Source organism: Eptatretus burgeri, chromosome 7 (assembly GCF_056783735.1).
Source record: "Eptatretus burgeri isolate ZD-2024b chromosome 7, Ebu_testis_v1, whole genome shotgun sequence".
Taxonomy (NCBI): Eukaryota; Metazoa; Chordata; class Myxini; order Myxiniformes; family Myxinidae; genus Eptatretus; species Eptatretus burgeri.
In genome coordinates this window covers 104,139,639-104,152,319 of record NC_140967.1, presented here as the reverse complement: position 1 = coordinate 104,152,319, position 12,681 = coordinate 104,139,639, and the positions used below count along the sequence as shown (strand labels likewise).

The following is a 12,681-nucleotide window of genomic DNA, read 5'->3' as shown; positions in this document are numbered from 1 at the left end:
AAAGTTTGGGGTTGCGAGGTTTCATGGTTTTGGAGTTTTGGAGGACACATATATATATATATATATATATATATATATATATATATATATATATATATATATATATATATATATATATATATATATATATATATATATATATATATATATATATATATACACATACACACACACACACACACACACACACACACACACACACACACACACACACACACACACACACACACACACACACACACACACACACACACACACACACACACACACACACACACACACACACACACACACACACACACACACACACACACACACACACACACACACACACACACACACACACACACTGACAGACTGCCAAACACTGACATTTATTATTATAGAATGGACCGGATAGGTGTTCCTGTAATTATTTATTGGACCTAACAGGTGTCCCTGTTATTACTTGGAGAGTGCAATTATTTTTGCCACAAAAGTGATTCACTGATGTGATGCTTTTTGAAAATGCATACAGGTTCAGGATTGCCATGTCATGGAGTACATCTCTAAAGAAAGAGGAAAGACGGACAAGGACGTACTCGTCGTCGGTGCAAGGACTGTGTCACCGTTCTCTGTAAGTAATCTTTTGCAGGGTGTGTTGGGGTTGAGGAGAGGAAGGTTCCTTTCGAAAATGGGTGCGCTGCGATTTTCAATATGGCCTCCATGGCAGCCATCTTGAAATTGGTTTCCGTCAATTTTGAGGAGAACGCCTTGACCGATTAAATCCATTTTTGCAGGGTGTGTTGGGGTTGAGTAGAGGAAGGTTCCTTTAGAAAATGGGCGCGCTGCGATTTTCAATGTGGCCTCCGTGGCAGCCATCTTGAAATTGGTTTCCATCGATTTTGATGAGAACGCCTTGTCCGATTTAATCCATTTTTGCAGGGTGTGTTGGGGCTCGGTAGGGGAAGGTTTCTTTCTATAATCAGTGCGATGCGATATCCAATATGGCGGCTAGGGCAGCCATCTTGAATTTGGTTTCTGGACAATAACTTGAGAACGGATTGATTTTACTTTCATGGGGGTATAATGGGGGTGGTTAGAGGAAGGGTCCTTTTGATATTCAGCGCAATCCGATATCCAATATGGTGGCAAGAGCAGCCATCTTGAATTTGGTTTCCGGACAATAACTTGAGAACGGCTTCACACATTGATTTTATTCTGGCGAGGTATAATGGGGTTGAGTAGAGGAAGGTTCCTTTCCAAAATGGGCATGCTGCGATTTTCACTGTGGCCGCCACGGCAGCCATCTTGAAATTGGTTTCCGTCAATTTTGAGGAGAACGCCTTGTCCGATTAAATCCATTTTTGCTGGGTGTGTTGGGGTTGAGTAGAGGAAGGTTCCTTTCGAAAATGGGCATGCTGCGATTTTCAATATGGCCACCATCTTGAAATTGGTTTGCGTCAAGGGGCTGAAGGGTTACGCCCACTTTGCGATGCTATTTCATATTTATTGGATCTTGATTATGGCGACCGAGCTTACCGCAAGCACAACTCCGGACTGATGTGAGACCCAATTAGTTGGGGAATTATAACCTCCTGGCTAATCTATGTGCGGACATTGCTGGACCAATAAGGGGAAAGGACAGAGACAGGCAGATTGAAAGGAAAATGTGAACAAGCAATGTATTGTTGCGAATTCGCGCCCGCCGGCGTGCGGACGGCCACGTAACTCGAATCGCGGCACGTCGCCCACCGGACGGACAATCCCGTCGTGACCCTCTCGGACTAACGCCGGGAACTAGTCACGGGTGGGCCTTTCGGCCTCACCACGATCGTGCCAATCGGCCCCCCGCGTGGGATAGGGTTGCTCGCCAAATTCGACCTACCTAACTACCCACACGGAGGGTAGACCGGGCGATCACACCTCGCCGCAGGTCGACTTCGGACACGGGCCACTTTAAGCGACCCGTTCCGTACTATCGGGATAACCGAGCGGTGTTATCGTCGGCCTCGATGATGCGACGGTGATGCGATGGTTGCGAGGGCGAGTTGTGACGGTAAAGGTCGTGGCTGTGGTTGTGAAGCGGCGTTGCGGTTGGTGGTTGTTGTGTGATGGCTGTTGAGACGTGGTTGGTGGTGGTAGTAATGGCGGCTGGTCCAAAATAAAGATAGTAAAAGAAAAACGGCTATCTCGAGGGGTCGCAGCCCGAATGAATGACATTCATTCCCTCTAAACAACGGGTTTGGGCCTAACTACACATATACTTACAGAGATATCTCACCTAAGGGACCTGAATGGTGGTTTGCGAATTTCGTCAACCACAACAGTATTTACAACAAGCAATGTGGGATACAGGAAAGGAAGGAAGGGAACTCAAGGGCTTTAATGAAGTCAAGGGGGTAACCAGGGCAGGAAAAGGGGAAATGCAATGAAAGGCAATCAAGGTGTGTATTTGCAAAAAGGAAAAAAAAAAAAGCACAAGTCACAGACTTAGCTTAACCTATTCCTTACCTTCCGGATAACATGATAGGGTACCCATCAGACCACACACACGGGGAGACAATTGGGAGGTGCAGGGTGGCCTCAGCCTACCATACATGGAGCTGTCACCTTCCCCAACTTGGTACCGCTCTCCCTGCCACTCTCTGGAATGGCCCCGACACCAATCCAAAACCGAGGGTTCACGAGCTCCATCGGGAGCAGCCAGCTAACAGCCACGAGTGCCACAGATCTCCACCAGCGAACCAAAGTGTCCGGGACCAGGGAAGAAATGAGAGCGACGACCAGGGCAGAGAGAGAGAGAGAGATATATCGATATATTGTAGATATAGATATAGATATAGTTATGGATATAACAACTAGGGCAAGGAGAGAGTGCAATGCAATGACTAGGGCAGAGAGAGAAAGAAACAGCATGTTGGGCACAGCTTTATAGTTCCTGAGGGCAGGCGAGACCAAAGAGCCACTCGTCAGATCTTCCGAGGCGGCCTGGTGCCAGCGATTGGGCGACGTCAGATCCTACGAGCTAGCTCCATGCCAGCCATTGGGGGATGTCCTCGTAGCCCCGCCCATTGTGCTGCCCATCCGGATATGCACTCAGTTGGCCCTTCCAGCTGTCTCCAGGAGCGGAGCTCCACACTTAACATAGAGAAATCCCTTCCACCCCCATGCACCCGGGACGAACCCCACATGTACAAAAATGTCCATGGGGCAATTATTGCATAGGGGGGCTGTGTCGTGTCCTGGTCCGTATATCGGTTTTGTTCACATGGAGGGGAATGAATGGGGATTAGGAAAAGAAAATACAGTACAGGGGTAGACGGCAAGAAATTACAGTACAGGGAAGACATCCATACAGACAAACAGAAAAACAAGGACTTGGTGGGGGCTTCAAACAATGAACGGGAATTTGGCGTGCACTTCTAAAGCCATGGCTTTGGCGAAGGTTCCAGAACGCTGGTGTTATTCGCACACACTGAGCAGCCATGGCAGTAAAACAACGCACGCCCGACGTGATGATGGCAGTCACGGCACACGTCATCACGCACTGATGTTATTATCCCAATTGGTTGAGAGGGGGCACAAGCTAGCCAACCCAATGCATTTAAAAACATAACAACCCCTACAGAGAAGGCGCTATTCTTAACATACATTATGAAATAACTCTTTTCACAGTCTACGTGCTGTGTGCGTTTCAATTTCGGCATACGGTTTTTCAAGCCGTCACAATATACAACATATTTCAAAAACATGTGGACGGATTATGTCAAAACTTTGTCCGGATGAGTTGGGTCAGTGACGAGAACGAGCCGATTAGATTTTGGTGTGTGATGAGGACGAATGGTCCAGATGCATATCCGGCCTATCAGTGGGATACAAAATGCAAATTGTTCAGCCTGGTGGAGGTATGCGCTTGACCGAGTGCCGTTCCAGTTGCATGCTGTGTTCGAACATTTCCATCAAATACAAATTGGTGGGATTGGTAATCTTACCCTTACTTGTTATAATGCTTATGGACAATCATGAATGGCTTTGGTGTAGGACTACAACAGGGCCATCCATCCTTGAGGTAGCTTCTAGAATAGGTTGAAAAGCATGAAGATCACGAGGAAATGTTGTGCAATCGCGAAGAACCCACTACACAACAAATATGTGGCTCGTTGCCAGCAGTTTTCCAAGTATTGTTAGCCGTGTTATTGGATCTAGTTGGACTCGGTGGAACATGCATGGCTGCGAGTGGGATCCAGCATCCCGTACTTTGTGTCCGATGACAGAGATCTGCTGTTCAGCTGGAGAAATTCCGGCGTGCCGGCGTTCCTCCGAAGGAAAAGCTGTCTTTGTTCAAGGTGTCAGACAACGCAATACTGAAACCGGGTGAGTGACCTTCGGTTGCGTCGGCCATCGCTGGGAGGTATTTCCCGAGTCCTGAGGATTCCGATCGGTGCTAAGTTGTGCTTTCCGTGCACGCGTGAAAGTCCTCCCTTCTGTGTAATGCAGGAACGCCCCTTTATGCTGCACACTTCAGACCTGGTTTTTACGTGGACGTCACTGCAAAAACGTACGTGCACAAAAGCGCTTCGTACACGTGTTAATAGAAGTGACAAAGTTTTATCATCTCGGAAATTTGGTAAAATTGGCATTTCTTTTTGTAAATGACAACTCCTTAAGTTCGATCTGCCATTGTGATTTTGTGTTGGCCTATAAAATTTAGCAGACAATGGCCCACTCGACGTAGTGTGTAACACTGGTATTTATAACGTGTTCACAGCTGTGGTTAGTTAACGATTCTCTTATCTGTGAAGGCCCCTTGCTCTCTCAGTCCTTTTACACTCACTTCGATCTGTGAATGTCCACATCCTGCATGCAGTGCATCGATTGTTTGATCTCTCCTTACTTTACCATGCTCACGTACACCATCTCCTGTTGCCACAGCCTTGGTAAAGGTTTCCAGGGTGTGATGAAGCGCTGGGGTTTTAGCGGGCAGCCCGCCAGCCATGGGCACACCAAGACGCACAGGCGTCCTGGAGCCATTGGCACTTCAGGGGTATGTACAGTGCACACATGAAGGATATTGCTCTTCTATCTGTAGAATGGTATCATAAGTCTTTGCTTGTGAGTATAACACATTTCCTGTAAGAAGGCTTTGTCACTTTAAGGGCAGTGTTGATCGGTAAGGTCAACTTAGGAATTGAATAATCTCTGAACAGGGTGTTTTATGGAGAGAGCTGAGAAGGGAGTTTGTGATTCAGAGATTATAAACAATGATCACTTGCCAGAAATGCTTCAAAAGAGATGGAGACATTCAAAACTGTGGTTTCAACTGTCAAAATGGATCTATGATTTATACTTCATGTGCTACAAATCTGGCGCCTGGTGTTGGCCGAGCGGTTGGGGTGGTGGCTTGGGATCCAAGGGTCCTGAGTTTGAGCCCCATTGGCAGCTGAATGAACACCAGGTGGGGTTGACTCAGCCTGTCATCCTTCTGAGGTCAGCGAAATGAGCACTAGTGTGTACTGGTAATAGGGGCACTGCATCAGCGGCATAGCCGCGGCCCCTATCCAATGATGCAACCAGCAGCCAAAAAGGCTGCACATGAAGGGGATAGGCTGTCAGGATGGCCTGGAGATATGCACACTCATTTATAAGCTGTCTAGCCTGGGTTTGAATCCCGACCCAGCTATAAACTGTCATCCCGGTGTTTCACAGCTAAGGTGATTCATCAATGTGCGTGCCGTCCTTCGGATGGACGTTAAACAGGTGTCCCGTCTGCCAGCATTAGTTGGTGGTCGTTAAATATCCCACGGTGTTCTTTGCGAAGAGTAGGCGAGCTATCACCGAAACCCTGAACAAATTTCTGCTCTAACCTACACCGGACTTCACATCAGCGGCACAGCCACACCCTCAACCAGCGATGCTACCTTGCAACCTTGTACTGCATGTGATAGAAGAAGAATATGAGATTTTTGAGCATCCAGAATCAGATGATTCTACAATCTGTTGAGGTTGAGATCTATTGCTGAGGAAGACCTCAGTCTAATGTTGCCAACATGTATCGATCACTGCACAGCAGTGGACCATAACCTTGTGATCTTTAATGTGCATCATCAAATAAATGAGGATGGAAAAAGGTGATTATTGAATGACATTGTTAATTTTTCATGCCAGTTGTTTTGCTGAGAACAATGCGGTGCCAAAATGCTTACTGTCCTGTCCGCAGGTTGCCAGGGTGTGGCCCGGGAAAAAGATGCCGGGGATGATGGGAAACGTTTACAGAACGGCACGCGGCTTGAAGGTTCGAGGCTACACGCGTTTGTCGATTTCACCGTATGGGGTACAAACTCCTCGGGCATCCATCACTTACCCTCTCAAACCTTCGTTTTATCGTTCACGTTCCTGTGCGGCGGCATCAGATGAAACTGAGAGATGGTTAAGTGAAAATTGATGTTGCTCTCGAAGATGAAACCACAGCGATGAAATTGACAATAAAATGATGGTGATGCCGTTTTCCCCTGATTTCTCAGTGACTTGTTGCAGTGCTGTGTATCAATGTCGGTCATTTTGTTGTTTACCGCCGATGATACAGGTGTGGCGTGTGAACACGAAACAGAACCTGTTATACCTCCATGGCTCTGTCCCTGGGCATAAGAACTGCCTCGTGAAGGTACGAGCATCGATGTCGTGTTGGATTTTTGTGTCGTTTAACTTTCTGTTGTAAACTTTTCATTCTCTCCTTATATGTGTACAGTTTTTAGCTCGCCTGTTCGAAGAACAGAGAGCTATAGCGATACCCCCGGCGTGAGCGTGAAAATGTTAAATTTTTTGTATTACGGAAAAACTCGACGGATTTCGACGAAACTTGGTGGGGGGGGTGGGTTGGTTATGGTCCAAGGATCATGCCATTAGATTTTGGACTTTTGGATTTTGGATCCCCCCCCCCCAAAAAAAAAAATTGTTCGAGAAAAATTTTTTTTTTTTGCATTTCTACATGATTCAAGTGATTTCCAACCCCCCCCCCCCAAAAAATTTTTTTAGAGAGAACAATTTTTTTTTGGCCATTTCTACATGTTTTAAGTGATTTCCAACCCCCACCCCCCAAAAAAATTGTTAGAGAAAATTTTTTTTTTTTGCATTTGTACGTTTTAAGTGATTTTCAACCCCCCCCCACAAAAAAATTTAGAGAAAAAAAATTTTTTTTTTGCATTTCTACATGTTTCAAGTGATTTCCAACTCCCACCCCCCAAAAAAAATTGTTGGAGAAAAAAAAATTTTTGCAACTTTTTTTTCAACAATTTCGATTTCTTTTTTTTGCATTTCTACATGTTTTAAGTGATTTCCAACCCCCCGCCCACCAAATTTTTTTTGCATTTCTACATGTTTTAAGTGATTTCCAACTTCCCCCCCCCAAAAAAAATTGTGAGAAAAAATTTTTTTTTTTTGCATTTCTACATGTTTTAAGTGATTTCCAACCCCCCAAAAAATTGTTCGAGAAAATTTTTTTTTTTGCATTTCTACATGATTCAAGTGATTTCCAACCCCCCCCCAAAAATTTTTTTTAGAGAGAACAATTTTTTTTGGGCCATTTCTACGTTTTAAGTGATTTCCAACCCCCACCCCCCAAAAAAATTGTTAGAGAAAATTTTTTTTTTTGCATTTGTACATGTTTTAAGTGATTTTCAACCCCCCCCCACAAAAAATTTAGAGAAAAAATTTTTTTTGCATTTCTACATGTTTCAAGTGATTTCCAACCCCACCCCCAAAAAAAAATTGTTGGAGAAAAAAATTTTTTGCAACTTTTTTTTCAACAATTTCGATTTCTTTTTTTGCATTTCTACATGTTTTAAGTGATTTCCAAACCCCCCCTCACCCACCAATTTTTTTTGCATTTCTACATGTTTTAAGTGATTTTCAACTTCCCCCCAAAAAAAATTTGAGAAAAAAATTTTTTTTTTTGCATTTCTACATGTTTTAAGTGATTTCCAACCCTCCAAAAAATTGTTAGAGAAAAAAAATTTTTTTTTGGGCATTTCTACATGTTGTAAGTGATTTCCAACCCCCACCCCCCAAAAAAAATTTAGAGAAAAAAATTTTTTTTTGCATTACTACATGTTTTGTGATTTCCAACCCCCCCCCAAATTTTTTTTCTGGATTTCTACATGTTTTAAGTGATTTCCAACCCTCCCCAGAAGTTAGAGAAAAAAATTCTTTTTTTTGCATTTCTACATGTTTTATGTGATTTCCAACCCCCCCCCCCCAAAAAAAAAAATTTAGAGAAAAAATTTTTTTTTGCATTGCTACATGTTTCAAGTGATTTCCAACCCCCACCCCCATAAAAATTGTTAGAGGAAAAAAAACTTTTTTTTGGCATTTCTTCATGTTTTAAGTGATTTCCCACCCCCCCCCCCAATTTTATTTTTTTTGCATTTCTACATGTTTTAAGTGATTTCCACCCCCAAAAAAATTGTTCGAGAAAAAAAAAATTTTTGGGCATTTCTACATGTTTTAAGTGATTTCCAACCCCCCCCCCCCCCAAAAAAAAATGTTGGAGAAAAGAACTATAACTGTCAGCACTGTTGACATATTTAATGAATAAGATATAAGGTTCACTTGAGTGACCCAGCAGTATTGGCGGCGGAGGTTTTGCACTCTTCCGAGTGCTTCTCCTCTAGTTTCCTTTCTGTTTTTATCTACCACACTATTTTTTACTGATTACAATATACAAATACATATATTGCTTTAAAATTATTTGGATCAGACTTCACTGCAATGCTTTAAAAAATTTTTATTAGACGAGTCTTTTAAAAACGATAAATGTATAATAAAACAGGCGAGCATTAAGTGGCTTTGGCACCAACTCAGGTTGTGTCCTCGATAACACAATTGTGAATGCTTTGAAAATAGTTGCCTTATTGTGTGATGATTATAATACTGTCACACACCTCCAAACGTTACCTCGCGACGCCCCGAGGATAGAGATCCTTAAAACACAAACTCGGATGACCAACCAGGTCAAGTGGAAAGCAGTTCCCTTGACGTCCCAAATTGTTTCATTTCGAGCCAGTTTTACAGCGGAAGTAACTGAGCAGCATCACCTTGATGAGGAACCTGATTTATAAATGACATTCAAGAGAAGAAACAAAGTGATTCACAATAATATATCGATGATAATCACTCATTACTATAATTTGGACCATCATGGGTGGTAAGCAACAAGGAGGAAGAGGTGAAATGAATTTGGGGCGGAAGGATTGAAAACGAGACGAGGCAGGCCTGTGGGAACGCAGGCAGTGCACAAGATGGCGCAGTCGAACCACAGACTTGTGAAGCAGAGGGAACGCCACCAAACAACAACCGACACTTGAAGCTGCAATTAACAGAAGTAACAACTCCAAAAGCCGAACGCTACCTTGTCCCCTCGATTCTCTTCTGTCTCGATTGTACTGCGTCACTTGTTGCGTCTAACTGCTGCTTCACTGTCAATGCGTTGCCTTTTTACCCTGTCTCTTCACTCTACCATGAGTGCCGATGTTTCGAAAAATACAAACTTTGGTGCAAATTTGAACTCCGACTGCAGCTGCCATCGATAGCTGTTAACTTTGTGCAAAGTAATCAATGGCTAATGCTTGTTGAAACTACCATTTGCCAACCTCCTTCCTGGGAATGAAGAGAGTGCCTTCACCGCAATGTGTCGTTCTCAGTGGCAAGCCAATCGAGCAGTAACAATACCCTATCAAGGGCAGAGTTGGTAACCAATTAAAATGCTTCTTTCATAGCACATTTTTATGATGCGATGGCAGAAGCAAAACTTGGAAGCTTGAATGAGTCACGTGGTTATACAACTGGGAAGACAGAAGTGTTGCAGAGACATCTTGTTGCTTTCTATCCGTCTGCGCTCTGAACTGGTGCTGGGATTCAAATGCAGGATCGTCGTTTACGGCATGCCGTGCGGCAGTTCAGGTCCGGCTTTCTCGGTCGGATGAGACTGTGCATTATTCGGCCAAAGGGAAAATGCCAGCCTCGGTTAGCTCTCGAGCCCGTTCCTTGTTGCTAAACTCCCAAGGGGTGTCGCACACGTCGATGCGTGTTTCAACGTTATCGGGGCTTTCCAACATGGGTTAGGCCTTTCCTCCCATCTGTGTCTATTCGCAACATCACTCAGGCGTTCTCGAGCTAAGGCTCGGCTAAAAAACAAACAAACCTTGCTTGCATTAAAACGCACTGCAGCTTCGCCCTCTAGGGGGTGACGTTGCATCGAGGATGGAGAAGTTCGATACTTTTGGGGGTACAACATTTAAATGTCATCTCGATGCGGCTCACCGAATACAATGATGATTTCCCACAAAATGGCTGACTATTTTTTGGTGCTGTTCCTTGGAGAACCATCTCGTGTTTCTAAAGTTTCTTTGCGTACTTGCATCGCAAGTGTTTAACAGCCAATCGTGGACCCACAAAGAAAGGTGAGACGCACAAAGAAACAAAGAAATCCTTACTGATTAATTATATATAGTGATTGTCACATTTTGAAATTTTGATTCTTCTTAACTTTAAACGCTTTTCTGGATGCACAAGATGTTCTCCCTCTGGAAATGGTACTCAGGGTAACAATGCTGGGATTTTTCCAAACTGCCTCGTTTCCATTATTTCCTGCATCATGGAATCGTGTGTTAAGCGGGTCCACCTCTGAGGAAGTAGTTGCGCAACAAGATCCCCACATTTGGTGGAAGTGTGTGCACTGTCACGATTGTACCAACCAATCGTAGTTCGAACGTCCACATGATAAACCACGTCACTGCAGATCGATAAGATCGCTTCAAAGTTCTGCCCATCTCTATTCCTCGCAACCAATTGTGCAACCGGTTGCAGAAATAGACATACAATGATATCAGGTGTAAGAAACCAAGTTGTGCAATTAATCATTCGTGTGTGTGTGTGTGTGTGTGTGTGTGTGTGTGTGTGTGTGTGTGTGTGTGTGTGTGTGTGTGTGTGTGTGTGTGTGTGTGTGTGTGTGTGTGTGTGTGTGTGTGTGTGTGTGTGTGTGTGTGTGTGTGTGTGTGTGTGTGTGTCGGTTGTAGAACGAAGTCCTCCAATGATTCAATGTATCCACGTTCTCTTCGGTACGGGATCACAGTTCATAGACCAAGCTGTTCAACTTTGTTGTTCTCAGAGTTTTGTTCCGCCGACTCTTTTGAGGATCGTCCCCGAACCCCGGACTGTCTCCAATTGTAGTTCGTTTGTGGTAATATTCCTGGGGATGGTTTTTTAATCTCTGTGAGCTTCTTCTTTATTATTCCTGTTGCTCCAATTATCACTGGTGGTGTAATTTTCACGCTCTTCGTCTCTCAAGATCTCTTGATCTCATTTTTGAGGTCCTGGTATTTGGTCATGTTCTTGATTTCTGTATTATTTAACCCAAAATCGTTGGGTACCGATATCTCAATCAGCAATGCTGTATTTTCCTTTTTGTTCCTGAGAACGATGTCCAGTTGCAAGGATTTGTTTTCTATGTTCACGCTCGATGGGATCATCAAGTCGTACGTGAGCATGACGTCATTTTTTCAATGATTGCCCTTGGTTCGTGTTTCCATGAGTTTTCTAGAACTGGGATGTTGAATTTTTTTACAGATTTGCCATTGAATCACTTTGTATACTTTGTTGTGCCGTTGTGTGTAAAGTTGTTCTGATAATAGTTTTTTGCGTCTTGGAAGCTGTTAACTCGTACTTTCTGTTTCTGTCTTGTAGAACCAGCACTTGTCCGTCTGGCTCAGTCCCATCTTTTTAAATCCATCGGTGTAGTGTCCTTGATCTTGGACATTTATTATTATTCGTTCTCCGTCCCAGTTGAGCTGACCTCTTCAGAGCTATTCTAATGAACTTTCTTTGTCGATCCCAACTCGGTCCAATTTTTATTTTTTTATTTTCTTGCTCTTTTGTCGTTCTCTCCCAGTTGTTGGTGTATATTTGTTGATATTTATTTTGTCTTTATTGCAATTGCTGGGGCTGTATTTGTTGCCGTTTCATTTTCCTGTGTGGTATCTTCCATTCGCACCTGTTTTTGGAAATTCCTTGTAAGGTGATTTTGAGATACTTTTTCAGGTTTGTTGTGTTCGTGTTTGTTTACAAATTTAATCTGATAGTCTGTTGAGCATTTCACACACTCGGCTAGTCCGACACTCGTCGCTCTGTACACCTGGTTGAGTTGCATCAGGCCGCTCCCTCCCTCTCGTCTCAGCAGGTACATTCCCAGAATGCACTGGTTTTTGTAGAACATTTTGAGGGTGGGAAGGAGTTTTATTATTTTGATGTGTAACTTATTGATTTCTGATTGGGGCCAGTTTACTATTCCACAGCTGTATTGGAACACTCGTACTGTGAGGTGGTTTATGGCTTTGATTTTGTTTCTTGTTTCTTAGGGAGAGGTACGTTTTCAGAATCTACTTCGTTCTACGTAGATATTCTTTGGCGATTGTTTTGCGTATTTGTGACATTCAGTCGTGGCCAAAAATATTGTCACCCTTGCACTTTTTTCAAATAACTCACAATTTTCTCCAAAAATAAGTTGAAATTGACAAAAGTATTTTGTCTCCACAATTCCTTATTTCACTGTTAATATTACAGAACCTTTGTTTTTGATTCAGAACTTAATGTATCCTTTTAAATCAGAACAAATAAGAAATGGCATTTACAAAATTATTGAAACCCTCA

At 43.5% G+C, this 12,681-nt stretch overlaps 1 protein-coding gene across 4 annotated transcripts in view; it reads left to right on the top strand.

Annotated features, from left to right (window-relative positions):
• Positions 1 to 12,681, top strand: part of MRPL3 (mitochondrial ribosomal protein L3) — a 100,184-nt gene that overhangs the window by 25,790 nt on the left and 61,713 nt on the right. For all 4 annotated transcript variants that reach the window (XM_085890102.1, XM_085890101.1, XM_085890100.1 and 1 more), the window contains exons 4-9: positions 518 to 616; positions 4,257 to 4,356; positions 4,480 to 4,540; positions 4,915 to 5,026; positions 6,200 to 6,274; positions 6,566 to 6,643. In XM_085890102.1, the coding sequence (XP_085746228.1) occupies positions 518 to 616; positions 4,257 to 4,356; positions 4,480 to 4,540; positions 4,915 to 5,026; positions 6,200 to 6,274; positions 6,566 to 6,643 (525 nt within the window). The remainder of the gene's footprint in view (positions 1 to 517; positions 617 to 4,256; positions 4,357 to 4,479; positions 4,541 to 4,914; positions 5,027 to 6,199; positions 6,275 to 6,565; positions 6,644 to 12,681) is intronic.